Source organism: Artibeus jamaicensis, unplaced genomic scaffold, assembly GCF_021234435.1.
Source record: "Artibeus jamaicensis isolate MK-2021 breed Jamaican fruit bat unplaced genomic scaffold, CSHL_Jam_final scaffold_584, whole genome shotgun sequence".
NCBI classification, from domain to species: domain Eukaryota; kingdom Metazoa; phylum Chordata; class Mammalia; order Chiroptera; family Phyllostomidae; genus Artibeus; species Artibeus jamaicensis.
The window spans coordinates 10,096,355-10,122,477 of record NW_026522048.1 but is presented as its reverse complement, the minus strand read 5'-3'; the positions used below and the strand labels follow the sequence as shown (position 1 = coordinate 10,122,477).

Sequence of the window (26,123 nt, the reverse complement as noted above, 5' to 3'; positions counted from 1 at the left end):
TTTAGTCCTCTCCTCAGGTCTCACCTCCTCACCAAGGCTCCTCTGCCCAGAACCACAGCCTCTCCTTTTATTCCCTGGCCTGCCTGTCTTCCTTACACTCTACTGATTTCTCTCTCTCTCTCTCCCTTTTTTCTTTAATATTTGCCACCATCTAACATTATATGTATTTCCTTATTTGTTTTGTTTGTTGCTAATCTACTCTACTGGAATATAAACTCCATGAAGGAAAGAATATTTCTTTTTCTTTTTTTCCATCAAAGATTCTTCACTGCTTTGAATAGTGCTTGGTACACTATAGATGCTTAATAAATACTTGTTGGCTGAATAAATGAGTATTAAGACTATGTCCAGGAAATGTTATATGAACTTGTTTGGTCACATATATGCTCTAGATACAGGGCATTCATGTATGTGTTCTTAATTTACTTCCCTATTTAATATCTCTTAAATTAAGGGTTTGGTGGAGCAAATGAGCAGCTAATCTCTTAGAGAAAGCCAGCGATGGTAGTCAGATCCAGGCAGAATAGTTCCACAAACATAGTTCCAGTTACAAGTCTGACTCAGGTCCCTGCATTCCTTTGAATAATCGCAAGTTCATCACAGGAATTTTAATGACTGTATTCGGCTTGTTTTACTAACAGAATAATCAAACATGCCCACTAAAATTAAATGCTTGATGATTTTCTTAAAAAATAAATAAATTCATTAAAACCCAAGCAGGTTAAAATGACTGGGTTTCTTGTTGGAACACTCCAAATGTGTGTAAAATCATATTCAATACAGCTGGAGAAAATCATATTTTTAAGACACCATAAAATGACTGATGTGTAATCTGACAACCAGCATCACACAGTTTTGCGTTATCCCTCCTGCCAATTAATAAAAAAGGACCCATGTGAAATGGTGTGTGCAATGGGTTCCTTTGGTAATGGGCTCTAAATTGCTATAGCATGGGCAGTGATGTTTAAAGTTGCTTCCTATACTACTTAACCATCAATAGCAACAAAATAACATTTAATATGAACTTTAAACAGATTATGGACACAAAAATAAAGAGAACTTCAGGGTTAACAGCTGTCTCCATCTATCCTGGCGCCAGCCTCATTTCAGATACATTTGTAAAACTTGGAGGGTTCTCCGGTCCCCTGCAGACCCCAGGCACAGACTCCGAGTGGTCAGACAGGTGCCGTGCCTTTTATACTGAGGTGGAAGAGAAAAGTGGTGAGGCTTGGCATATTTCTGTTTGTGGTACCGGCACAATATTTCTACAAATCATCCACAGCTAAAACTAAGGCAAATAATAAGTGATGCAGCTATTTCTATTTACAAAATAACTTAACTAGATGTTTCTAGGAAAATTAGATAAAACTTAACTCCTGTAGAATATGATTTGTGTTTTGTTTACTGTTCCCCCCTCAGTGCTAAGGCACATGGCACATTGATAATTTTTTTGGCAGTTGATTAAAGACTTTAAGTTGATATTCTTAATGTACTGTTTGCCTGCAGAGATAGATTCAATAGTGATGGGCTGTTAGTCTTTTGGCCTTTGTCATCCACGGTGTTAAGGTCAACACCATGGCAGGTGTTCTGCCAGGGGCTCCTTTTCACAGACTCTTTTATTCAGTGACAAGCCTTGGACGCAGTCTTTTCCAAAATGATCCTCACCTTTGAAATTCCCTACATGCTACAACTGGGTGGAAATCAATTCTGTTCACATACACCATGCAAGGCATGTGACAGTGGGAAATTGTAACCCGTTCCACCATTCTTTTGTCTTTGTTTCTGTAAATGCTGACTTTTACTAATACGTAGCTTGTAGATAAATACCATGCTTGTATAGGAATCCCAGATACTAACTTCCAAAGATACAGACTTGGACCTTCAGGCATCCCAGCTCCAAGAGACTTACTGACCTCCAAACTGAACGCCCAGACGATGTGAAGCCAGGATGACACACACAGTAGACCATCATTGGCCTTACAGCGCTCCTCCCGTGTAGAGGACTTTTCACCCCCCACCCTTGATCTTTTTGTTCTGCTTCCCCTCCTCCCTTCTTATAAAAACCTTTGCTTGGGCTGATATGTGGGATGGGCTTTGAGACATGAGTCCCCCACCTTCCAGGTGGCTGGCACCTGAAAATAAACCACTTTCCTTTACATCAGCATGTCTCTCGAGTATTGGCTTTCGAAATGGCAGGCAGCTGGACCAGCACTTAGCTACATTCATAATGTATGCAATTCAAATTTTAATAGTGCAGCTCCTCAGTCTTCATGAAATTGGACTAATTTAGTTAAAACAATGGTTCTTAAGCAGGCATGATTTTTGTGCCCCAGAGGTCAGCTGACAGTGTTTGGAGATGGTCACCCGGGAGAGGGGAGTGATACTGGCCAGGTATCCTGCTAAACAACCCACAATGCACAGAACAGCCTCCTCAAGAAAAGATTATCCTGTTCAAAATGTTAACTGTTCCAAGGATAAAAAACTCTGATTAAGACAAATGAAATTTAGTAGGTAGGAAAGTGATGCAGTAGGAATTAAAAAAAAGTTTTCTACATTGTTACAATACTGTGAGTTTGCTAGAACTCCGCTAATTCATTTTAAATTAACACCTGTAAAACTAAATGAAAACCTGTGCCCTTCCCTAAAACCGCATTTTGTACACTTTCGCTGGGATGGCCCGCAGGTACCACAAACTTCTGGGTGCTAAGCTCCTCACCTCCTCACACAACTGCTCTTTTCTTCCACATCCATGCCAGGAACCTGGGACTTCTTCATAATTCCCTTTCCTTTATCCCACATCCAACCAGTCATGAGTTCTGGATTATAACACCATAACCTCCTAAATAGTTTTCAAGTCTTTCCTTTCTCTCTACCCTAACTCCTCTTCTTTTAGTTAAGACCTTCATCATGTCTGCAAAACCCCTCAGAGAACCCTCATTTCCCTCCACTTCTACACTGACCCCATTCACCACAGAAAAACCATGTTATGTTTTCCATTTCCTAACACCTTCAAATGCTACACCCAGGCTTCTCATTATGGCACAGGGGACCTGCTGCAACAGGGCCTTGACCCATTGTTCCAACCCCAGTACCACCACGCCTTGCCTTACTCTTTAGTTATACACATCATGCTGTTTCTCTTACATGTTTGTGCATGTGTTGTCCCTGCTGCTGGAGTATTCCCCCCCAATCCTCTCACTGTGGCATTTCCATGGATGGCTACTATTTAACTTTTAAGATCCTACATATCCTATCGTCTCCTCTACAAACCCAGAAGGCTTATTGTTTTCCTTTTTAAATTCTGAATTATCTGCCAATACTGTTCACATTCCCCAATGGCAATAACTGGCTGGAACTGCAATGGGGCCTTTCTTCCCTAGACTGGCACAGTCCCAAGCAGTCATCTCCACTCATTTGTATAATCTCCTCTTGGACTCAAAGCAGTCAAATTTGTTACTCCTACTTCAAGGACAGCCTTTTGCAAAACCAAATGTAGTGCAACATTATGCTTCCTTGTCTTTCAGAGGTAGCTCAGAGACAGTCTAGAATCTTCAGTTTCTCTAATATCACATTTTACTATTTATCTGAATGTTAATGACTAACACACATGTGCTAATAAGTTCAGAATAAAAAAGCTGAGTTGAGATGCAGGTGCTGGGTGATAGATAAACTAAGCTAGGGCAATGCTAGGAGATTAAATCTGATGCATACCAGCCTTGTAATCATTTAAATTCATGCTCTATCAAAAATATAATTACAACATACGCAGACTTTACCTTCAGGATGTAAAGTCTCCCACCTAAGTTCGCAGTCAAAGTTGCATTCTTAAATCTTAAGCCACGCTACATTTACATATTTGTGGTGATAATAGGCATACCTATGAATAGAAACATTACTTTTCCTGAGAAGTGTTAGGTGCCACTGAAGGGCTGGAATGTAATTTTAACTCTGAGTAAAGCTGACAGTGATAAAAACCGCTAACTAGTGATCCTGTATTTATGAGAGTAGGCAGTGAACTGAGGCCGGATGGCCTATGGTTCAAAATGACACACTATGCAAACTCTTTCTTTTTTTAAACTTTGATTTAGATTTTATTTTGTTATTTTTAAACAAGTTTTTAGTCATTTGGGTATTTTTTAAAGATCAAAAGTATTTAATTTTTCCATTTTATATCATCTTGTATCAGTACCATGCCGCTCCTTTAAAACTGGCCATGCTCTCTGGCCGAACTAAGAAAGGTGAGGTTCTGCCATGCAACTGACAAGACTCTTTCATTGCATTTCCCAAATCAGAGGCTCAGCAACTTACAGCTGAGTTAGAGTTCGGGCATCTCACACGAACTTCCCAGTAGCACACATAGGATGACTTATGACATGTTTGAGTCTCATCTGTCTTCCTTTGAGAAAAGTCAAGAAAAGGACAAGATCAAAACCCATTACAGAAAACTGTACAAACCTGGAGACCGAACTTGGTTGCATTTCATTAGGTGTACTCATGTGACTGTGGTGTATTAACAACACTCCAGCTCTGCTTTGGGTGGGTGCCGGAAGTCTATAGACCCACATTGAATAAGACAGAAGAATGTTCCTTCTCAAGCACATCAGGCATAAATTGAATCATAAAATGTAGCATTTAGGCAATAGAAACTGGTTTTTCTACCAATGATTAAAACAATAACTAGTAATTGGATGTGGTGAGTTCCACAAAGCGTAAATGATGCCAGAACTTGACCCAGCCAAGAATTTGGAGGCAAACACAGTATTCCTGAGATGAACCACATACTTCTCAGCCAAGAGGAAAAGGATGATCACTGTATTTACAGTTTCTGTTTTGTAAGTTGAAACTCTGTTGTGATAGTAGACATGGAGAGTTCCACTTAGAAGTTTGACAAAAAAGCTATTTAATAATAATATGGCAACGATGCTGTGTTTTGTGGAAAAATAAGGTCTTATTTTTGCCAACGCTATATTTATTCATTCTCTCTTTTATCCTCATGACTATGGGGAATGATAGAACAGGGGTCACCCAGGGGTCACAGGGGTCCCACATGTAAGAACTGCCCCAAAATCCAAGGACTTGTCCATACCTTCCAATAAGTGGGATACAACTGCCTCCGGAATTGGAATATTCGATTGGTGACTTTTACTGCCTCTTAAACAGAGAACAGAGGAAGTGACTTAGTCTGAGCTGAGAATGTAAATGTATATGCAGGCAAAATGTATATGCAGGATAGGAAGGGACTATTATCTGCCTTAGAGGAAAGGAATTTACATTAACAGTTAATAATAATTAGTAGTCAATAATAATGAACAGTTACTATGTTTTCAAAAAGTAGCCGCCACAGTGGCAGACACTTTCCCACAGTCTTTTGGTTAATCTTCAGATCCACACTTTGAGAAAGGTATTGTTATTTCTGCTTTACAAATGATAAATGACCAAACAATGGTTAGAATATCTTAAATTTCTAAAAAATTATAAAAACTTGAAATGTGATGTTTTATTTGAAATGTTCAAAATGTCAATTAACAATAAAGTGAAAATTTTCTGATGTCTATTAAATGCAACAACAGAAAGATGAAAATGGCTTCTAAAGTTGTTAGTAGATGCCAGAACTTAGTGATGTGGTTTAGAGTATGAAGAGAAAATTTCAATATAATAATAATAATGCCCTAGAATAGGCAAAAAGTATTTTTTATTTCTGAGTGAATATTCATAGAAGGTATCAGAAATCCTTAGTGCATCACCAGAGCTAAGATCTGATGGACACTGAGATTCTGTTTGCACTTAAAACAAAACAGACATTTTGGTAGCACTGTATGAATGTGCCTCATCTGGTTCCCAACCAACTCTTTGGCTAGCTTATCCAACTCTCCGTGCTGCAGTCCCTGCTTTTTTTTTTTAAGATTTTATTTATTTATATTTAAAGGGGAAGGAAAGGAGACAGGGAGAGAAATATTAATGTATGGTTGCCTCTTGTGTGTCCCCTGCTGGGAACTGGCCTGCAACCCAGGCATGTGCCCTGACTGGGAATCGAACCGCGATTGTGTGGTTCACAGGCCCATGCTCAATCCACTGAGCTATACCAGCCAGGTCTGTAGTCCCTGTTTTTTGTTCAGCCACTCCTACCAGACAAGTCATGGACTTTCTTACCTGGGGATCTTCTCATAGGCTCTTTTCTCTGATGGTGACTGACTCTTCTTTCTCACCCTTAGTCTTAGCTTAAATGTCACCCCTGAAAAAGGCCATTCCTAACACTATGAATGGTAGCGCCTCTTATTCTTTTACATGGCATCTCATTTCCTTCTCCTTTCCTGCCTTTAACATTTGTCATAGCATTTAATTATAAGGCAGTGCTGTATCCTAAAGTGTACATTTGTGATTGTTGTGCATTTCCTCTCCTCCTTTTCTTCCCTTGGCCCACATCTAGGGAGAAAAATAAAAAGGACTCAAAATTAGTTGAAAGCCCCTGGCTGTAAGGTAGAAAAAAGATGTTTGCATTTTTTCACCATCTAAAGATCAGACAGGACTGGGGCTGGAGGAGTAGGGGGAAGAGGAGTCTGAGGGACTTCATTGACTATAAAACATACCCGAGGTGAGAGGAAGAGAAGAAACTTGCACTGTCAGTACCAGGAGTAGAGCTGAAATACTCAGCACATTCTGTCCTGAGTGGGAACCCAATGTGTCCATGGCCTGTGGGCAACCGATCCCATTCCTTGCCCTGGACGTTTCTAAGCCCCCTGGATTCAGGACATGAGCACACCGTGGAAGGCTGGTTAATGGTTCTCACACACATCAGTTCTTATTCCCCAGAACCTACAAATGATGCCTTATGTGGGAAAAGGGTCTCTGTCAACATGATTAAGTTAAGGATTTTAAGGAGATTACACTGCATGGTGTTGATGGGCCTCACAAGCATCCTTTCAGGAAGGAAGTAGAGGGACATTTGACAGAAAAGAAGGTGATATTCCCATGGAGGCAGAGATCTGAGTGGGGTGGCCACAAGTCAAGGACAGCAGGCAGCCACCTGCTGCAACTGGAAGAAGCAAGAAAGGGGTCTCCTCTAGAACCTCTTGAAGGAGCACAGTCCTGCTCACAACTTGGGTTTGGCTCATTCAAACTGATTTCTGACTTCTGGCCTCCAGGACTGTGAGAGAATACATTTTTTATTGTTTAAGCCACTGAGTTTGTGGTAATTTGTTACAAGAACCACGAGAAACTAATCGGCACAGGCACATTTCACTACATTGACCAATGTGGAACTGAACCAAATCCCTGGGAAAATTTCCTTTAGGCTAGGACACAGGGAGGATATATCACCACTTACATATACATCCATGTGCATATGTTTATTATTAGCATCATTATTTTCTTACCTTCAACTGGGCAGAAAGTTCCAAGAGGATTATAACCTTTTTCTGTTTTGTTCACCATTTATACCCAGGGCTTAGCTCAGAAGCTGTCATATAATAATAATTGGTCTACAGATAATTGTTGAATGAACAAAAAACTCTGTGAAATAGCACAAAATGAGGAAAACACAAACAACAAGTGGTAAGAAAATGAGGCTAACAACTATGAGGAAAACTGCACCAGTAACTGAACTTAATAGTCAAATATCCATTATCAGCAATCTAAACAGAGATTTGGGTCAGCGTGACCCCCGTGTGTGAAAGCTCTCTAGTAGCTGGAGATCTGCACTTTAACAGTGGCCAGATGCCAGTGTGTTCTGGCACTGATACACTTTCAATCAATTTTTTTCAACACAATCTCAGTGTGTTGCTCTCAGGTCAAGCTGGTATAGCAATGTCCGAGAGCCAACGGACCTGGTGCCCGTTCCTGCTGGCTGAAATCACAGGGTGAGAATGTAGCCCTTCGAGCCAGTAAGTTATTGTTACTTATTCAACTGGGACAGCACCATATCTCCCTGTTCCACTTTTTAAATGAAAGGAACTCTTATCATGAGCCAACTCAAAACGAAGGCGGCTGAATGCCACCTGCTCATTGTGGCAAAATATACTAGATGAGCACCATCTCATCTAGTGCTGCCTTATTGGTGCATTCTGTTGGTGAATGGAATAAAATTTGAGGAGGGAGCCACCCGACTGTACTTCTCTTCGCTCCTTCACAATTGTGAGTGGAATGTCACAAGATGCCATTCACTAACAAAAATTTTCAACACTTAACTGAAATTCCAGTTTGCACTTCTAGTTAATTACAACCCAAACAACCTCGTTCTCAGATGCCAAGAAAGGCAAAGGGTCTGGAATGGACTCCTAGGCAGAGACAGAATGTGAGAGAATTGTGCTACTTGGGGCCTCCTCAATCAAGGACTGAGGTGGGGACGCTCGCCCCAGGCCTTTGCGGCAACCGAAGGCTGGCACTCTGCCTTCCCCCTGTGTGTCTGCCTGGGCTCCCTTCAGACTATCGAGTGGACCCAGGGAGCGATGTGGGTCATCGGGGCTATACCTGGCTGTGTGGGCCACACGCTCTGGGCCCCCAGTGTTTCTGTGCCTGGCACAAAGGGGAGCGAGGAATTAGGCAGACTGAATAATTCAAATGCATTCAAACCAAACTCTTCCTGCCTCTCTGTATTCTGTGCCATTTGAATTCAAGTAATCTCCTTTTTCAAAATGTTACCATTTTTAAGATTAGGTCTTCTCAACTTTTCAAAGGTCAAAGCCTCTTATGAGAATTTGAGAAAAACAAATATACCCTCTCCAGACCAAAAATGATCTTTTTTATGCAAACACATAAAGGTGAAGACACCTTGATCTTTTCTACACCATACATGAAAATACTAATTTTCGAATGGCTGAGATACTTATTTACCTTTAAATCATGATGAATAAGGCCAGACTGCCTGGGTTAGAATTTCCAGCTGTGCCATTCAGTAGCCGTGTGCCCTTGGGAAAGCTACTCAATCTCCATCTTCCTCAGTTTCCTCATTTGTAAAGTGAGTGCTAGTGAGAGCGCCCACTGAAGATAATTGTGGGGAACTAATAAAGTCATTATGTAAAGTACTTAGTGTTCCTTAAGTATAAGAAAATGTATATGGGACTTCAACTATGTGCTGAGACTATTCTAAGACTAAAGACAAGGCAATGAACACAAAGTTACTGCTCTCGGTGGGGCAGGCATTTTAATCTGCAGCTTCAATTTTCATAAAGTATGTATTTCATAAAGAATGACATGTATTTCAGAGTAATATAAATTTTTTTTATTTGTGTCTTTTCTTTGTTCAGATAACAGAAAATAAGATTTTAAGACACATTTTCTCTCTAGAATGCTGTAGCTTCTTAGCACTTAACTCTGAAGTTCTAATTTTTTCTATCCTCATTCCATACCTGACAAACAGTATTTCTGCATAAATAATTTGGGCTGTGAGTATCATTTTTAACTTGGCATAGATATTTATAAAATGGGAAATGACTAGATGTTCCAGGGAAACAATTTATTCTGTTTCATCCCTAAATTTTTACTCATTCGTCTGTTAGGCTTAAAAATCAATTAGCACCATGCATGCACTGTATCGATAGCTTTATTTAGCAGTAACGACAGAGCCAGGTGAATTTAGCTGCAAAATTTTCCCACCAATGATACTCTAAAACAGTGCTTGGATTTCAGATGCTAATGAAGGCCTTTCCTCTATGTCTTTCCTCTATGACATATTTTTAAAGTTCTTGTGATTTTATTTTATCTTTCTTTCCTCTGCTTCCTGCTTACCACCTGCCCTCTCCCCCATCAGTACCAGTAGGCTATCAGCTTTCAGCTTGATTTTTTAAGGCTTTCCTCCTTTGAAGAAATATCAGGAAATAATTATAGATATACAGGAAGTTGAAAATAAGTGTACAGGGAGGTCCCAAGCACCATTTACACACCTTCCCCAATATGAACATCTTGTAAAACTATTGTGTAATATTAAAACCAGAACACTGACCTTGGCACAATCCAAAGAACTTAAAGATTTCCATAGAACTGACTTTTAAAATGATAAATTATTATATTTGCTAAGCATTAGTTATAATCATGGTAAAAGTTGAGATTTACTTCATGTGTATATACTTGGGTGTGGGTCTGTGTGTGCATCTGTGTGTATTGACGTGTGTGTGTGTGAGAGAGAGAGAACAGAAAGAAATGGGGTCCTACCCATTTCATGAGACTGTTTTGAGGAACAAATAGGAGAATCTCTTGTGAATACTGCTCATAAACTATAATATACTGACTAAATAGAAAGTGTTGTATTGTGTCACAGTATATTTATAACCTTTGTGTTCAGAGAAAACGTCTCAGCAGTGTGCACAGAGACAGTTGGAGCCTGACCCATGTGAACACCTGCAGGAGCGGGTGTGTAGGAACATATGGCAGTCTCATTCAAATTTCATCTCAAGACAGAATTAGAGTCACAGTTAAAAGGGACCTTGGGCCCACTGTTCCAAGTTCCCATATTTTGAAATGCTCTTGCCAGTGGCCTTCTAATCTCTGATTAAAACCTCAAACAATGATCTCACCATCGACAGGAAGCTAAATAACAAAACAAACAAGCAAGCAAAGTAAAAACAATGACACTGAAATTGAGAACAGGGGGACAGCGACTAGAGGGGAGAAGGGAGGGAATTTCAGGGGAAAAAAGGAAGGATTTACAGGAACTAGTAGAAAGGGCACATGGACAAAAATTAAGGGGGTGGAAATGGGAGGGAGGTGGGGGGCATGGGGGGAGTCGGCTGGGGAGGGAGTAAAAGAAAGAATACTATAGTTGAAAAATAATTTAAAAATAAATTTTAAAAAGGGGAAAAAACCCTCAAACAATGGACACATACTATTTCATGACTCAGTCTTTCTCTATTTAGAGAGCTCTACCTCGTGACTTTTACTCACTGGTCTGGGCTCTGTCATCTGGTGCCTCACACACTGGAGGGCAATGGAAGGCAACGATCATTCCCCGGTGCTTTCTTCTCCGTCTTAAACAGTCAAGTCCTTCTCTAACATGTTCATTATATGCAAAACTGCTCATCTCTGAATTAGCTTATTGTTCTTTTTTTAAAAGTATTTTTAATAATAACCCAAGGATATGCTGATTAATTTCAGAGGGAGGAAGAAGGAGAGAGGGAAACATCAGTGAGAGAGAGGAGCATTGATGGGTCACCTCCCGAACCTGTCCCGACCAGAGACTGAACCCACAACCTGAACCAGTTAGTGTTCTTCACACAAGGATGAAACAGGGTCAGGCACACACAGCGGGCTGCCTCACGCAAGCGATGGACCAATCTCCCTCCACATCTGTGCGTAATATTTGTATTCATGGGCACTACAACCACTTTAACATGTTTTTGTTTTTCTTTTTCCCAAGTTGCTTCATACAATATTCCTCTTAATTTCAACAAAAATCCCCCAGGCTTTTTCTCTGTTCCACAGTTTGATGGTTAGCCATTCCCCTAATTCTGCACGCAGGTAGACAGTTTTCCAGGTATGTGAGCAGGACCTGGTGTAAATTCTTGTTAAATTAGGTCTACTGTACCATGCTACTGAAATTTTTTACATGTGGACTCGATCACCACACGTATTTACTTCCCCGCTGGCTCTATATTGGCTGCTGCCTTTATAAGGAATTCTTTAGTCTTTTCTCAAAATTGTTGATGAGACACTTGGGGGTAAAACAGTGAAAAGGGGATCATTAAAAAGCTATAAATTCTATCTGTAACATTTTGACCTCCTGTAAAAAATTTTAATTGACTCAGCTCTAAGTTTTTACTGAGGGTTGACTTAAGAAGCAGCCATACACAAAAAACCTCTGTATTTTCTATAAAACTGCATTAGGTGATTCAATGTCTCATTTATAAAAATTTCATGGGAAATTTCTTTTGGAACTCAGGAATAGAAAAATTGCAAACTGGTACAACCACTATGGAAAACAGGATGGAATTTTCTAAGAAAACTAAAAATGGATCTGCTTTTTGACTCAGCAATTCCACTGTTAGGATTATATCCTAAGAACCCTGAAACACCAATCCAAAGGAACCTATGCAGTCCAATGTTCATAGCAGCATAATTTACAATAGCCAAGTGCTGGAAGCAATCTAGGTGCCCATCAGTAAATGAATGGATCAAAAAATTATGGTACACTTACACAATGGAATTCTATGCAGCAGAAAGAAAGAAGGAGCTTCTACCCTTTGCAACAGCATGGATGGAACTGGAAAGCATTATGCTGAGTGAAATAAACCAGGCGGTGAAAGACAAATACCATACGATCTCACCTTTAACAGGAACCTAAACAACAACACAAACAAGCAAGCAAAATATAACCAAAGACACTGAAATAGAGAACAGGGGGAAAGTGACCAGAGGGGAGAGGGAAGGGAATTTCAGGGGAAAAGGGGAAGGATTCACAGGAACAAGTATAAAGGACACATGGACAAAAACTAACAGGGGTGGAAATGGGAGGGAGGTAGGGAGCACTGGGGGCGTGGACTGGGATAGGAGTAAAAGACAGAAAACTGTACTTGAACAATAATTACATAAATAAATAAATAAATAAATAAATAAATAAATAAATACATGCCAAAAATTTCTCCCAATGATAGCTGAGTTGATATGAGTTTCCTTCTTTTTGACATCTAAGGTACTAAGATACTTTCAACATCTTTCAGATGTTGAAAGATCCACGATAATTTCTTTACTTTCTAGGTAAGGCATTAGGAAGTTTTTCCTAGAGTACTGAAGTAGTTAAGGTTTGCTTAAACCCTACAAATCATGTTCTTCCAAAATTTGTTCTCAGTTTAGAATGGCATGTTCTGAAAATCTTCCATATTAATTTCCTTAAATGGTACTTTAAGTGTAAACAGTAATAATTTGACACTTGCTAATCTTTTCTTTTTTGGCCCTTTCATTACAAAGTAAACCTTTTCATTAAATACTTTGGTCTGACTAAAGTTATTTATATAAAAAAGACTTCTGGATTGGGTGTTAGAAGCCCAAGGTCTTGGCCTTGGATCGACTACTCTGAGTGACTACAGGAAAACCACTGGGTCATGCAGTTTCTCATTCACAGAAGGAAAACTACCTCTTGATGATCATCTGATAAATATTAAGATACTTAAAATGTACACAGCTTACTTTTAAATACTTTAAAATAGGTCATTTATAATATATAGTTTGATTATATGGATGTGCAATATTTTAAATATCAAATTTAGGAGCTTTGTAAACTGATCCAAAGTGGTCAGAAAGTAGTATGTCAGGAAGGCTTTAGAGACTGGCCACTATATAAGCATTTGTTATACCCATTTCAATGAATAAATGATGCTTTGCTTATTAGCAATAATATGGGAAAAATGGATTCTCGCTGACAAGATTAGTGACTCATCAACCAGCATGCTAAATGGAACTTAATTAATATGGAATATTAAAGACTTTTGGAGACATTCCCTACCTTTACATGAACAGGGTACAGGAATCTTAAAGAGGCCCATGGCCTGTGCCTTAGGATTAGTAGCACAAGTTTGATCTCTAAACCTTCCTATTTCCAACGGTCAGTCTAATAGATTTCTGGTTGTCTGATGCTGAATATAGAGGTGCCAGAATCCTGGTCTTGGAATATTGTTTCATCTGCCTCAAGCGAGCCCTTTTTCTAAGGTACTGATTGTAACATCTGAATGGACACAGAACTATGATTACACCAAACTTATAGAGAGGTTGCATGAATCTATTAATGACTCTTTTGTTAATAAACATTTGCCAAAATTTTGCCTATGAGTACAGGAGAAGTTGCTGTAAGACTTACGTGTAACATAACCAGCTTTAGCACTATCATAAGAGGATCGCTAACCCTCCTCAGCCTGCTTCAGTAACCATCCTTACCTATTCAAGATGTGTATCATCAAATTATTACCGGACAGTTCTCCACAGACATTTTGCCTTATTTTAATCTTTATCAACACCCTTCAAGTTCCTACTGCCCTTATCCAGATTAGAAAATTTACGTTTAGGGGATATTAATCTACAATCATATGAAAATTGAGTGGTAGAGTCTTATATGTCCTATTCATCTCTCCAATTCCCACCCCATCAAAAGCCTCCCGTATAAACGCACATCGTCATTGCAAGGAATGGATGAGTAATTATGAAATGCCTACAAACTGTGTTGTTCCTGCAAACACATGGGCTAAATCAAGACTCTCTGGCTCCCTTGACAAACAGTTAAAAGTGCACTGCCTATTAAAGTGATTCACATATATTTATTATGCTTTACATAATTACAATTACTATTAATATAATTTTGGTTCTTTTTGTACTTTTCACGTTTTGAATTCTATATGTTCTTGTGACCTACCCAATATATTCAGAAAAATTGGAAATTCATACACTAAAGCACAAATGATTACTCTGAGACCTAATTAATTATATGACCTAGCTCTAGAGCAGTGTCCTAGAAAGTTTGACTCCAAAATTACTATTTTCATACTTTGAAAAAGTCACAGTTACCTAAAGGTCAATAAAGCACTCATCTCAAAGCATTGTTACATGGACAAAAGTAAACAAAATGGTAATTTTAGAATTGGAATGCTGAAGTAATGGAAAGCATTCACGGGTTGGTGATTTTGATGTACACGAGGGATTAGCAGAGGTGAAGGGGTAGTTTTGGGCTCTACGGAACTATTAGTCAGGCAAAAGATAAAAATATATAAAATGCAAGATATAAGTACAAAACAATTTACCCCATAGTTACCAATAAAATAATACATTTTAAATGCATTTTAATCTGGATAGTCTAAGCAGAAATCATATGTCTGCAGAAAAACCCCAAATCTAGTTTATTAAAATCTTAAGTTTCCAGGAAATAAAAAGGTAATCATTGACATGATCTTATTTACGCTTCTGAAATGTGTGTTTTAGGTATTTATTTATTTAAAGACTTTATTTATTTTTAGAGCCAGGGAGAGGGAGAAGGGAGAGAGAGAAATATCGGTGTAAAAGAGAGGCATTGCTCAGTCACTTCTCCAACTGGGGACCTGCCCAGGGCACATGCTCAGGGCACAACCTAGGCACATGCCCTGACCAGGAATTGAACCAGTGACCTTTTGGTTCGCAGGATGGCACCCAACCCACTGAGCCACACCAGCCAGGGTGGTTATTTATTTTTGATGTAAGTAAAAATTATGGGAAGAAAACTATTCATTTTACAGTAATCTATTTCTTCAGCAACTCCTCACTACATGTGGTGCTAATGGCATCCAGAGGATATGAGGTTATGACAAAAAGTATGTTCCTCTTTCTAAAAAATGTAATATATTTTAATCTGCTTTAAGCTCATGTGAAAATTAAAATATCGATATTGAATAATAGATAATGTAATCAAACATTTTTGTGGGGGAGGCTGACATTTTTAGTAAACAGTAGCTGTACACTTGCCTTAAAGAATGATCTGAGAATTATCCTTTTCCATGTGCATTTTCATACATGCTAAAATTATCCCTCCTCTTTAACTAAATAAAGAATGTAGGGTGAAGAGTTCTATCTTTATTTTTAAAATATATTTGCTTATCAACTTTGAATAAAAAGTACCTGGAAATTATTATGTTCTCTAAACATTAATTCAATTAGAGTGTTAAATGAGAAAAATTCTATCAGTTGGGATGATTTTCCAACTAGTTCGTACATATATCATATCAGAACAAGATGAATGGAGGCACAAAAACTGCAAGTTACTGCTTTTGTTGGTTTAATATCCATCAACTCTTAGGAAGCTATTTGGACACCAAGTTATTATTTGTTCTAGGACTTCAACACTGGCTTCAGTAACAACAGGGGGAAAAAAAAGAATGTGTTTAAGGAGAAAACCTCTAGTTACTTTATGAACATACCACTCCGTTCACTGACAGCAGCTGGTCTCCTCTTTTGAGGCCTCCATGTCTTTCGGCCACGCCTCCAGGAATGATGCGAGAGATATAAATGGGGGAATTTTGCTCCTTTCCTCCCATCACGTTAAAACCAAGGCCTTCATCAGTCTTTGGCAGTTCGACTACCCGAGGATGGGAGTGGCCTTCACTAGCAGCAAAAGCTGCAACTGTTGCCTGCAAGAAAAGATGGTCATTTGGTAATACAACAAGGAAAGCATGGCTAGTCATATGCTTTGCAGGGGGGCGATCAGGCAACTCCTCATATTTGTATAGCCTTCTCCTGTGAAGAAAGAACACAAAAGGGAGGGCTGTTCTGCACGCAGATATCACCTAAGGTTCAGTTTCTTTGGTCAAGTCCAGTCCAGCTATTTCCAACTTTCTAGACCTTGTCCACTATGATAAAAACTTCTCTTTTACAGAAAACATTTTCCCCAGTTATCTATTAGATGGAATTACTCTTATTCTTATACTCCAAATAGGTTTGGTCCATATGCTACCTACATATGGCACATATACTGTAATCATTATGTACATATGGTGACTGTGGGCACCCAAAGGGCAGAGCTGGTAGCTGACACTTCTCTGTATGACACACAGTGTAGCCTGGTGCTTACACACACATCTTCATAATAATTTATTTAATACACTGAGAAGCACTTATATGTATATGGGTATGTGCTAGCAAATACATCTATAATTTTCTGACTGCAAAAGACCACTGACTTGGCAAATTTGGTTCTTTTTTTTTTTTGTGAATGCCTAAAAGAAAATAAGAGTTATAATAAAATAATAGATTCGAACAGATTACTATTTCTGATCAATATTCCACATTTTTTAAGATACCCTCTTTTCTGGCACACGCCTTTTTTTCCCCTGAAATTTTACATTGACATTAACTACTACAGCAATGTAGGTATAATGAGCAGTCTATGGTTTTATACCTAGTTATACAAAATATCATTTAACATGGACATGATTTTACTTTAAAATTCATATAATAAGTTAAAAAATAAATCATATGAAAAAACTTACCATTAGTCCCCACCCCTCATGGAAATAAAATTACGGCATAATAAAATTAAGCAATTTCTAACAAGAAAATATTCTTTGCCTGCTTCTTATTTTCCACCTCCATTAACCTTTCTTAATCAGTTAATTAGATGCCTATTATAAAGTGATTCACTAAACACTGTAAAAATATTGGTTCCCAACTACTGTACATTCTTCTCCACACACAGCATTATCGCATCAATTTAGCATTAGCTACCGTCTGCATTTAATGAATGAAGGTGAATGATATGGAAATAATGGCTTGTTTTTAGCTACATGCATTTGCTCATGCAAACCTTGTCATCATGCATAGTAATGGCTGACATGGATGCAATGCAGACAGCCCAGAAACAACCAGAAAATATTGTGCTATTGCAACATTATGCTGCTATCCTGCTGTTCTACATGAATAAGAAATGAGAACGGTAAAACACTACATAATTCTCTTTCCCCTTAATTAAACCATGTAGGGATCATTTTTTCTCTGTGTGTTCCACTTCAGTACAAGCAAAGCATGATGTAATGATAATAATACCCTTTTTTTGCTTGGGTTAAAAAAATACTCACAAATCTACAGTGTTCAGTTACAGGACAAAACTAAGAAATCTGGAGAGAAACCAAACAAAAAGTGATATAACACAAAAAGAATTAAATGAAAAAGTTTGGTTATTTTCACCAGTTCTTATTTCTTATATATTACTAAAAACATAAAAAGCCTTTAAAGAACAAGTGTGTATGAATTACAATATTTCTGTATTTGTAATTTAAGAACAGCATTGGCGATTTTAGTTTAAAACTGTTATTTCCTAATGGTCTATTTTCCAGATACTTGTGTGATTCTATCACTGTAACATTCCCATTGGTAGGGTCTCTGCAATATTCAGATTTAAGTTTTTAAGGAGCAAATGTGGTCACCACCACAAAAGGTGACACGGTGGCCCGTTAAGTCAGTATCACATTCTTTCAGCAGAATACCCGCTGCTCCACAGCTTACGTGCAAGATTCCTACATTGCTGGGTGTCAGGTGAGTTCTCCTAATGACTAACTGAAATCAAATCTGTAGACTTGTGCGAATAAATCTTCATGCACTGAGTAGGGAACAGGTTCTTTCAGATCAGAGGAATGTGTCAGAAAAGCAAGTAGTACTTCATACAATGAATCAGTAGATTTGCTTGTGCCAAATGGACATTTAGTGAGTTTAATGAAATCATTCTCCTTTCTTAAGCTACAGAAGCAGCAGAAACGTTCAATTTTCCATTAGGATTTTTACCTGGGAAGTAGTACTGGTTCTAGACTCTGGGCTGCCACTGATGTCTAAATTCTCTTACAGTGTACACACGAGAATACCTGAAACACACACGCGCACAATCAATTACTAGATCACTGGGGTTAAGTATATTTTTAAAGTTACTCAAGTCTTACCTTTGCTGTGGCCCTGGCACGAAATTCGGGACAGCCATTAACAGTTATTGTTTCATGCATATATTGATATACCTGAAATGTTCACATAAAAAAAATGTGTAAGAACATGAAGAATATTCATTCTTTCATTGCAGAGGGGACAGTATATTTTCATTGCAATACAAAAGTTCCCTAACACAAAGTGGACTAGGTCTGAATCAATTATCCTGATGACTTGGGCCCAAAATTCCTCTTATTTTTGGGGGGGGTGAGGGGGGAGAGGTGGGACAGAGAAGGTAATCACTTTTATTCATAATTTTTAAATTTGGCTGTTCATGTTTATCAAATAAAAGAATTCATTTATTTTTTCATATATACTATAAAAACTACTTTGTCAGTAAAAATTGTCACCGTTATATATAGCTCTATCTGTCAAATGTGTGATAAAAATTTTATATATACATACTTTTATATATAGTTACTTCCTGAATCTAAGTAACACTTTAAAAATAGTTTTCTAAATTAATATTACACAAAACTGGAATAACTATCTTTTCTTTCCATGTTGGAGGATATGTTACTGTTCATGACACACTTGTAATTCACAGATAAAAAAGTACTCAGGAGCAAAGATAAGTAAGAGACGCATATAACTAGTAACAGAGCAACATATCAACTATGTGTTCACATCAATATGTAAAGAAAACAGTAAGAATGCACGGTAAAATCTAGACCCAGAATGATGTTGTGGAAAGCATAAAAGTTTTGCTGACTAATAGAGCTAAGTTGGAGCCTTACATTAATATAGTTGGGCTAATTACTATTATTATTAAATGGTTCTCACATTTTTTGACCCCAATCTTTCAAGAAGAAATCTCTTATGACTAAAAGTTCATCAACACTTTTTAAGAAGAATTAATCAAAAACTGTAGTTTTCAACTGGGACAAATCTCCCCCTCCCCCACCACCAAGGAAGGAGACATTGGCAATGTCTGGGAACATTTTGTATTGTTGCCAATGGGGAAAGGACAGTGTTTCAGCATGCTCCTGGCAGCCACCCACAGCAAGGAATTATCTACCAAAACCTCAATCACGCTGAGATTGAGAAACCAGGAACTAAGGAATCAAGCTATAGCTTTTCTTTTTATATGCTAAAATTAGTAAGCCATAAAAACACACTTGCATAGCGCCAAGTAAAGGGGCTCGAAAATTTTCCATAAATAATTTTTGGAGTAAATTATGATTCTGGTGTGCACTTAATGAGAGCTTAAGCTGAGTGTATTGCTAAGCATTTTATATCTATGAATTCATGCAAGTCTCACAATTAAGGATCAGGCAATCTACCCCTGAGCAAACAGCCACGGACATGCCGACATGCTGATCTGCCTTCCAGGATCGCATAGCGAGTCAGGGGCAGATTTACCCAAGATGGTACTTAACTGCCTCGAAAACCTCTCCTCTTTCAATCACACTGGGCTTTCTTCTATTAAGAGAACATCAGACCACTACTGTTTTGGCAGCATGAATGGGAACAAAACCTTGCAGATATCACAAGTACTTATTTCTATTTTTAATGAAGGCATCCAGGTTGTATATAGTACCTACCATTATAGAAGTGGTGGCTACAAATGTATAATAAAACAATTTTGAAAATGATAAATTCCTCACTCAAAATGAAAGTGAAATAGCATCCTCCATTATGCTTATAATATACTAAGATTAAGTGAGACAATCCCAATATTATTGCCCATCTTTTTGTTGTTGTTCAATAAAATAGTAGATTCTGATTCTTTGACTTTCAAAAATGGGCTGAAGAGGGCATGGTTTGATTCTAGAGTCAAGTCAAATGTTGGAGATACCAATTTTATTTTTATTAGTTATGTCACCTTATGAAAGTTTCTTATCCTCTCAATTCCTAAGGGATAAAATGTATCTTTGACTATCTTGCTTTTCAAGGATAATTATAAAAGTATTTGTGAAATTATGAAGAAAGTTGCTCTGGAAAGCTAAAGTATCTTACCAGATACCCTGAGAGATTTCTTAAAGGGAAAGCAAAAAATGGTTGTATGCGCTTTGAGAAGGGGCAGTGGGGCTCAGATCTCCAGAGCCCCTGGGTGCCCAGACTTTTGGCAAACATCAGTGGCAGCATTTTGAAGCACAGTCTATTGCTTAAGATGGGTTTAATTCCTGGCGAGAGTCAAACACTTGACAGAAACTCTCGTAGAGTTTTACCTTTTTGTGTCAGTGATTTCCTAACCATGAGTGCTTAGCACAGATTCAACAGCATTTTGCATATTTAGAACATATTTGAAGCTCTTACAAATTTATAAATATAGATTGATTTAGAAAAGGCAATAGAAATTGCCTGGTAGTGAGCTGGTTCAGCAGATTCATTTATTCATTTGTTCTGCTAATATTCTGGTAAGGATGTTTGGTACTTAAACCAAAATTTGAGAGAAAAAATTAATGGCTACCTGTAGAACTCTGAATTAACATTAATGTTCATTATAGGTCTTGTCAATTTTTTTTGAAGAGTTTAAATTTTACTTTTTATATTCAAAAGCAAATAGGCTCCTTTTACTGGATGGAAATTTTATCACTGAGAAAATAACAAACACTAATGAAGTAAAAGCTTCACTTTAACTTCAATTTATTTACCAAGTTTATAACAGAATCCCCATTTAGATAGAGTTTAAGACAAACAGCTGAAATTCTAGCACAAAAGGATTTTTGCTTTTGAGATTTTGTGTATACACGTATATGCAGACTCTGTAGACAATGCCACAATATAAACTACTCTGAACCACTCTTGATTTTAAAAACCCTGACTGCTACAAATAAGTCAGTAAGGCGTGATCAAGCTACACCATAAATTGCTTATCCTGGATTCCTCTTCAACGTGACCTTAAGCAACGACCTACTACCTGCGCATCTTACTTTTCTGCTACGTGAAACCTTCCCTTCAAGAAGCAGTCAAAGAAGATAAAGTATGTAGCCCCATAAGCCATAACCTATTATCCTTATAATAGCTACTATATTTCTATTATTACTTTTATATTCACGACTAAGAGACAATTGGAATGATGCCGTTAGAATTTAGCTGTTTGACCAGCCAAGTATGAAAAAAAGGCCTTGAGTTCAAAACTAGATTTTGATTATGTCTTAGTTTTATTACTTCTCATATTTTGATGTTATTTAAAAAGTGCCATGCGAACCAGACACTAGGTGGGCCTGCCTAACCCAATCCGCTCCGCTGAGCATTGTCTGACCCTATGACCCAGTTCCGTCCAGTGAGAATTCAGTTGGAAGCTCCAGAGGTTTCTGGAAAAGTGTTGCTCTCTTGGTACATGTTCTGTTCTCCTCCCTTTTCTACCTTCTCATCCTAAGTGTGGATATAATGAAACCCGCAAGCAGTTGCCTTTCTCTCAAAATGTAATAAGGAAAAATAGTCCTATTTGTTTAAATCACTGAAATTGCATTTTTCTGTTACATTCAGCCAAGAGAATTCCTGATTCCTGATTGTTAGATTATTCAAGTAAATGTTACACAGAATTGTGCTTTCTTTAAAGCTGGTTATCTTCTAGTCCCAAATTCCAAAAGTTATAGTATAATTAGTTTATTAGGAATTTGTGTAAATTTATTAACATGAGGGCTTAGAAACTGAAAGAAGACAGATTAAAACTGTAGTTTAAAACAGGGTGGGGCAAGAGACTAAGTCTTTGGAAAACACTGTTAAGAAAATGAAAAGACAGGTTGATTGAAAGAAAATAACTGCAAAACATATATGATAAAGGCCTCATATCCAGAATATTGAAAGAACTCTCAAAAGTCAATAATAACAACACTACCCAATTAAAGATCAGGTAAAGTATTTGAACAAACAGGTCATCAAAAATGATATATGGGTGTCAAATATGAAAAGATACTGAATTTACTCACTGGGGAACAATTAAAATTGAAACCATAATTAGGTCCATCGACACACTTCAGAGATTGTCTGGATTTAAAACAAATACTGACAGTACCTAGTAAGGGCAGGAATGTCGAACAACTAGACCTCTTGTACACTGCTGGGTGAAATGGAAAGTGGCACAGCCACCTGAGAAAACAAGATAACAGTTTTCTACAAGGTATATATATGTACACTGAATATAAAATTCACTTATCTATATCTAGCTATTAGCCAAGAGAAATACAAGTGTATATTCATACAAAAATGAGATGCAAACACTTCCAGTAGCTTTATTTATAATTGCCACAAACCAGAAACAACTCAAATAGCTTTGAATGATCAAGTGGAAGTAAACCCATACAATAAAATAATGAAATAAAAAGGAACAAACTACTCATATTGCAAGTGTGGATGAATTGCAAATGCACGTTTGCTAAGTGAAAAAACCACACTCGATGATGACTGCATTTATGTGACACTCTGAAAAAGGGAACTAATAGGGCCAGCAAAAGATCAAAGGTTACCAGAAGCTAGGGGTGGAGATGAGCTGACTACCAGGAATGGGGGACTTTTGGGGAGTGTTTGAACTGTTCTGCATCTTAATAATGGTGATGGTTACAAGATTGTATGTGGTTATTAAAGCTCAGAGAAGTAAACACTGAAAAGGGGAAATATAACACTATGTAAATTATACTCCAATAAATCTGACTTTTAAAAAAGCAGAAAATACTTTTAAGAGATGAAACTATTTAACATATTTAATCTTGATTTTTAGAAACTAAAAATAAAGGCTTTGAAATCCAAAGACCTACAAACATTTAAGAAAGTGTTTAATATAATAAAAAGATAACCTCAGCTCTCATTCCTCAAAGCATGTAAGTGTGCAGAGCAACAGATATAGTTCAGTGATGGTAACATCTCTTTCAAACACAGGATTCTCCAGAGATTTCATGGTGCCTCATCATGAACAGGCTTGTGGCTAAAATATCAGTAGCATTACAATCAGGATTAAATAAACCCCTCTATATTAGTGACTAGCAAAAAGAATAAACCTTTCAGCAACATTGTGAAAAATGAAAATGACATTAGACCAAGTTACTTCAAGAGAGAAAAAAGAGAAAAGACATAACCCTAGAATTATTACAGACAATGAATGAAAAACTGGAAAGTCCAACTGGAAAATGACATGGTCCAAATCCTACCACATTATTGTTTATTAACTCTTATTAAATGTATGGATTTTACTAAAAAGCATGCAAGAATGTACTTTTTGTTAATAAAAAACTATGTAAGTATTAAAACTGATATTTATATCTATATTTATCTATAATTTTTAATAGGTTTCTTGTTTTTCAGATTTTCAAACTCAGGGAAGGGTAAAAAAAAGTTACTTGATGTAGTTTTTTACTTTAAAATATTTAAATATTTTCATAACAAAAGTAAAGATTGAGCTCCTCCCATCCTTTTACAATTACAGTCAACCTGAATGGTTGGATAAGATTCACAATATTGTTCCACAATAATTTTTATTATACTATAATAAAAACATGGCAGGTTTTATGAAAGCAGGTTTTAGGACAAGGAAATTACCTAAAATGAATTTGTGGTTCTAAATTTAATTGCATTTAGTGGAGTGAAGAGCAGTCATGCAAAAATTGAGTGCCCTGATATAAATGAGCATTCTGCATTTAATATGATTAGAATAAAATATAAATAGAGCTTAAGTCACAGAATATGTGGTCTACTTATATTAAGAGGTTTTGTAGAAAAAAATTCCAGATCAATTAAAAATTGGTTCACCTATTAAGGAAGACATATTACAAAAACCTCAATTTTTTGTCTTGAGTTTTTCTGCCATTTTGGAAAAACAGCAGCTATAAATTTTTTAATTTATTTAAAGCTATAACTATCCATGTATTTATCATATACAGCTTGTATATGCTTTTGTGACTATGGAAACATAGTGTTCAAAACTGCAGTGTTAGAATTTCTATAAACTAATGAATTTAGTATATGAAATTTAACATCTAGAACCAACTATTATTTGTAAAAAAAAAGAAAAGAAATTACTGGTTACAAGTCATGTCTGCTACAGTAAGACCATCAAGGATCAAACCAATCCTTTGAAAATCGAAGAAGGTAAGATTTCCAGAGGAACGTCTTTTCCTACAACTCTTTATATGGCTATCAACTTTGAGGACAACATGCCACCCAGTGGATAAGGAATATAGTGATGGGAAGCCCAGGAACTCCAACCCGCAGCGGCGGGGACACCGAATTCTGACCTCACCCCCCACTGCCTTACCCTCAGTGCTGGCCTGTGGGATCTGTAAACAGAACCTTTGTCGGCCACCAGAGCCAGGCAATCAAGGGGCATCCTCTGGGTGGCAGATGCAAAAACCACTGTGCCAGGCATGTGCACGAATTCCATTTGCTCTTCAAGCTGAAACTTTTAAGAAGGTATTGTGACAGCATTAAAATATATCCACAGATTCCCTGATGCTCTTCCATTTAGGAAGTATTCCCTCGAGGCTTCCAGTCCAGATGGCTATGTAGGCAGACATGGCTTGCCTTTGCACAACCACAGCAAAATTACAACTAAAATGTACAACAACCGTCACTCAGAATGGTCAAAAATCAAGTTGAATGGAGTTTGACAACTACAGAATTAAAGAAACCACATCCAACCAGACTGGTAGTAGGGGGCACAGACACAGAACAGGCAGGTCCCTCACCCATGTGCGGTAGATAAAAATTCAGGAGGAATATCTTAGTAGTGAGCAGATCAAGCCCCACACCAGGCCTCCCAGCCCAGGGTTCCAGTGCCAGAAAGGTAAGTCTCCACAACTTCTGGTTGCAAAAACCAGTGGGGATTGAGTCCCTGGAAGAAACTTCTGCAGCCCCAAGCAGTTCCTCTTGAAGAACCCACACATGTACTCATGTACTCAGGCTCACTCCCTCTGCACTCCAGTGCTGTAGTGGCAGCTTGAAGGGCACCAGCAGGATACTGGCAGAAGCCGAAGTGTCTAGCATCGGGGCAAGAAGATACCATTGTCCCTTTTCTGAGCCGTCCTCCTACAGAGCCATAGAGTCAGCCGGCTGGTACCATATTTGACTCCATGAACCTGGCTAACATGGTTGACACACCTTGGAGATCCCCACCCAACTTACAGGCCCACCCAAGCTGCTTTTCCATATGAATGGCTGGTCTTGGCTTATGCTTCACAACTTCCTAAATCCTATCAAATAAACAGCTGCCTCAGTGAGCTCCAGGTCAGGCACTAGCAGCAGCCACATTAGTTTCACAGTATGGCTTTACCTGGTAATCTCCAAGCCCAGCACAAGTAGCAGCCATCTCAGATTGCTTTATAGCTCAGGAAGGATGGCCCCAGGCCAAAAGGGGATAGGGGATGACCTATCCAGCACCACCCAGGACACCCCATGGGCCAGTGTACCCAGTGGACATCTACAGATTACCTCAGAGCACTGTCACCCTGCCCATGCACAGCTGTTCCTCCAAATAGAACGGAGGTTAGTGGTAAGTAGTCACAGCCTGTCCTTATAGTTGACTGGCCTGGGTAATCCCTCCCATTCATTGCCAACAGCAACCAAGCCTCAACTGCAAGAGGAGAGTGCACTCAGCCCACATGAAGGGCAAACCTTGAAAACCTAGCTTGGGTGATAGGGGAGACTGTGCCACTGGACCCTGCAGGACACCTACTACATTAGGTCACACTACCAAGACACACAGTCAGAGAAGTACTACCTAATACATAGAGGAAAAAAAAAACCAGGGAGGCTACCAAAACAAGGAGACGAGAAAC

The 26,123-nt window shown here is 38.1% G+C and overlaps 1 protein-coding gene across 2 annotated transcripts in view; it reads right to left on the bottom strand.

The window, feature by feature from the left end:
* Positions 1 to 26,123, bottom strand: part of LIN7A (lin-7 homolog A, crumbs cell polarity complex component) — a 149,852-nt gene that overhangs the window by 25,345 nt on the left and 98,384 nt on the right. For both annotated transcript variants that reach the window (XM_053658766.1, XM_037158484.2), the window contains 2 exons: positions 18,369 to 18,440; positions 15,861 to 16,070 (listed from right to left, as the gene is read on the bottom strand). In XM_053658766.1, the coding sequence (XP_053514741.1) occupies positions 15,861 to 16,070; positions 18,369 to 18,440 (282 nt within the window). The remainder of the gene's footprint in view (positions 1 to 15,860; positions 16,071 to 18,368; positions 18,441 to 26,123) is intronic.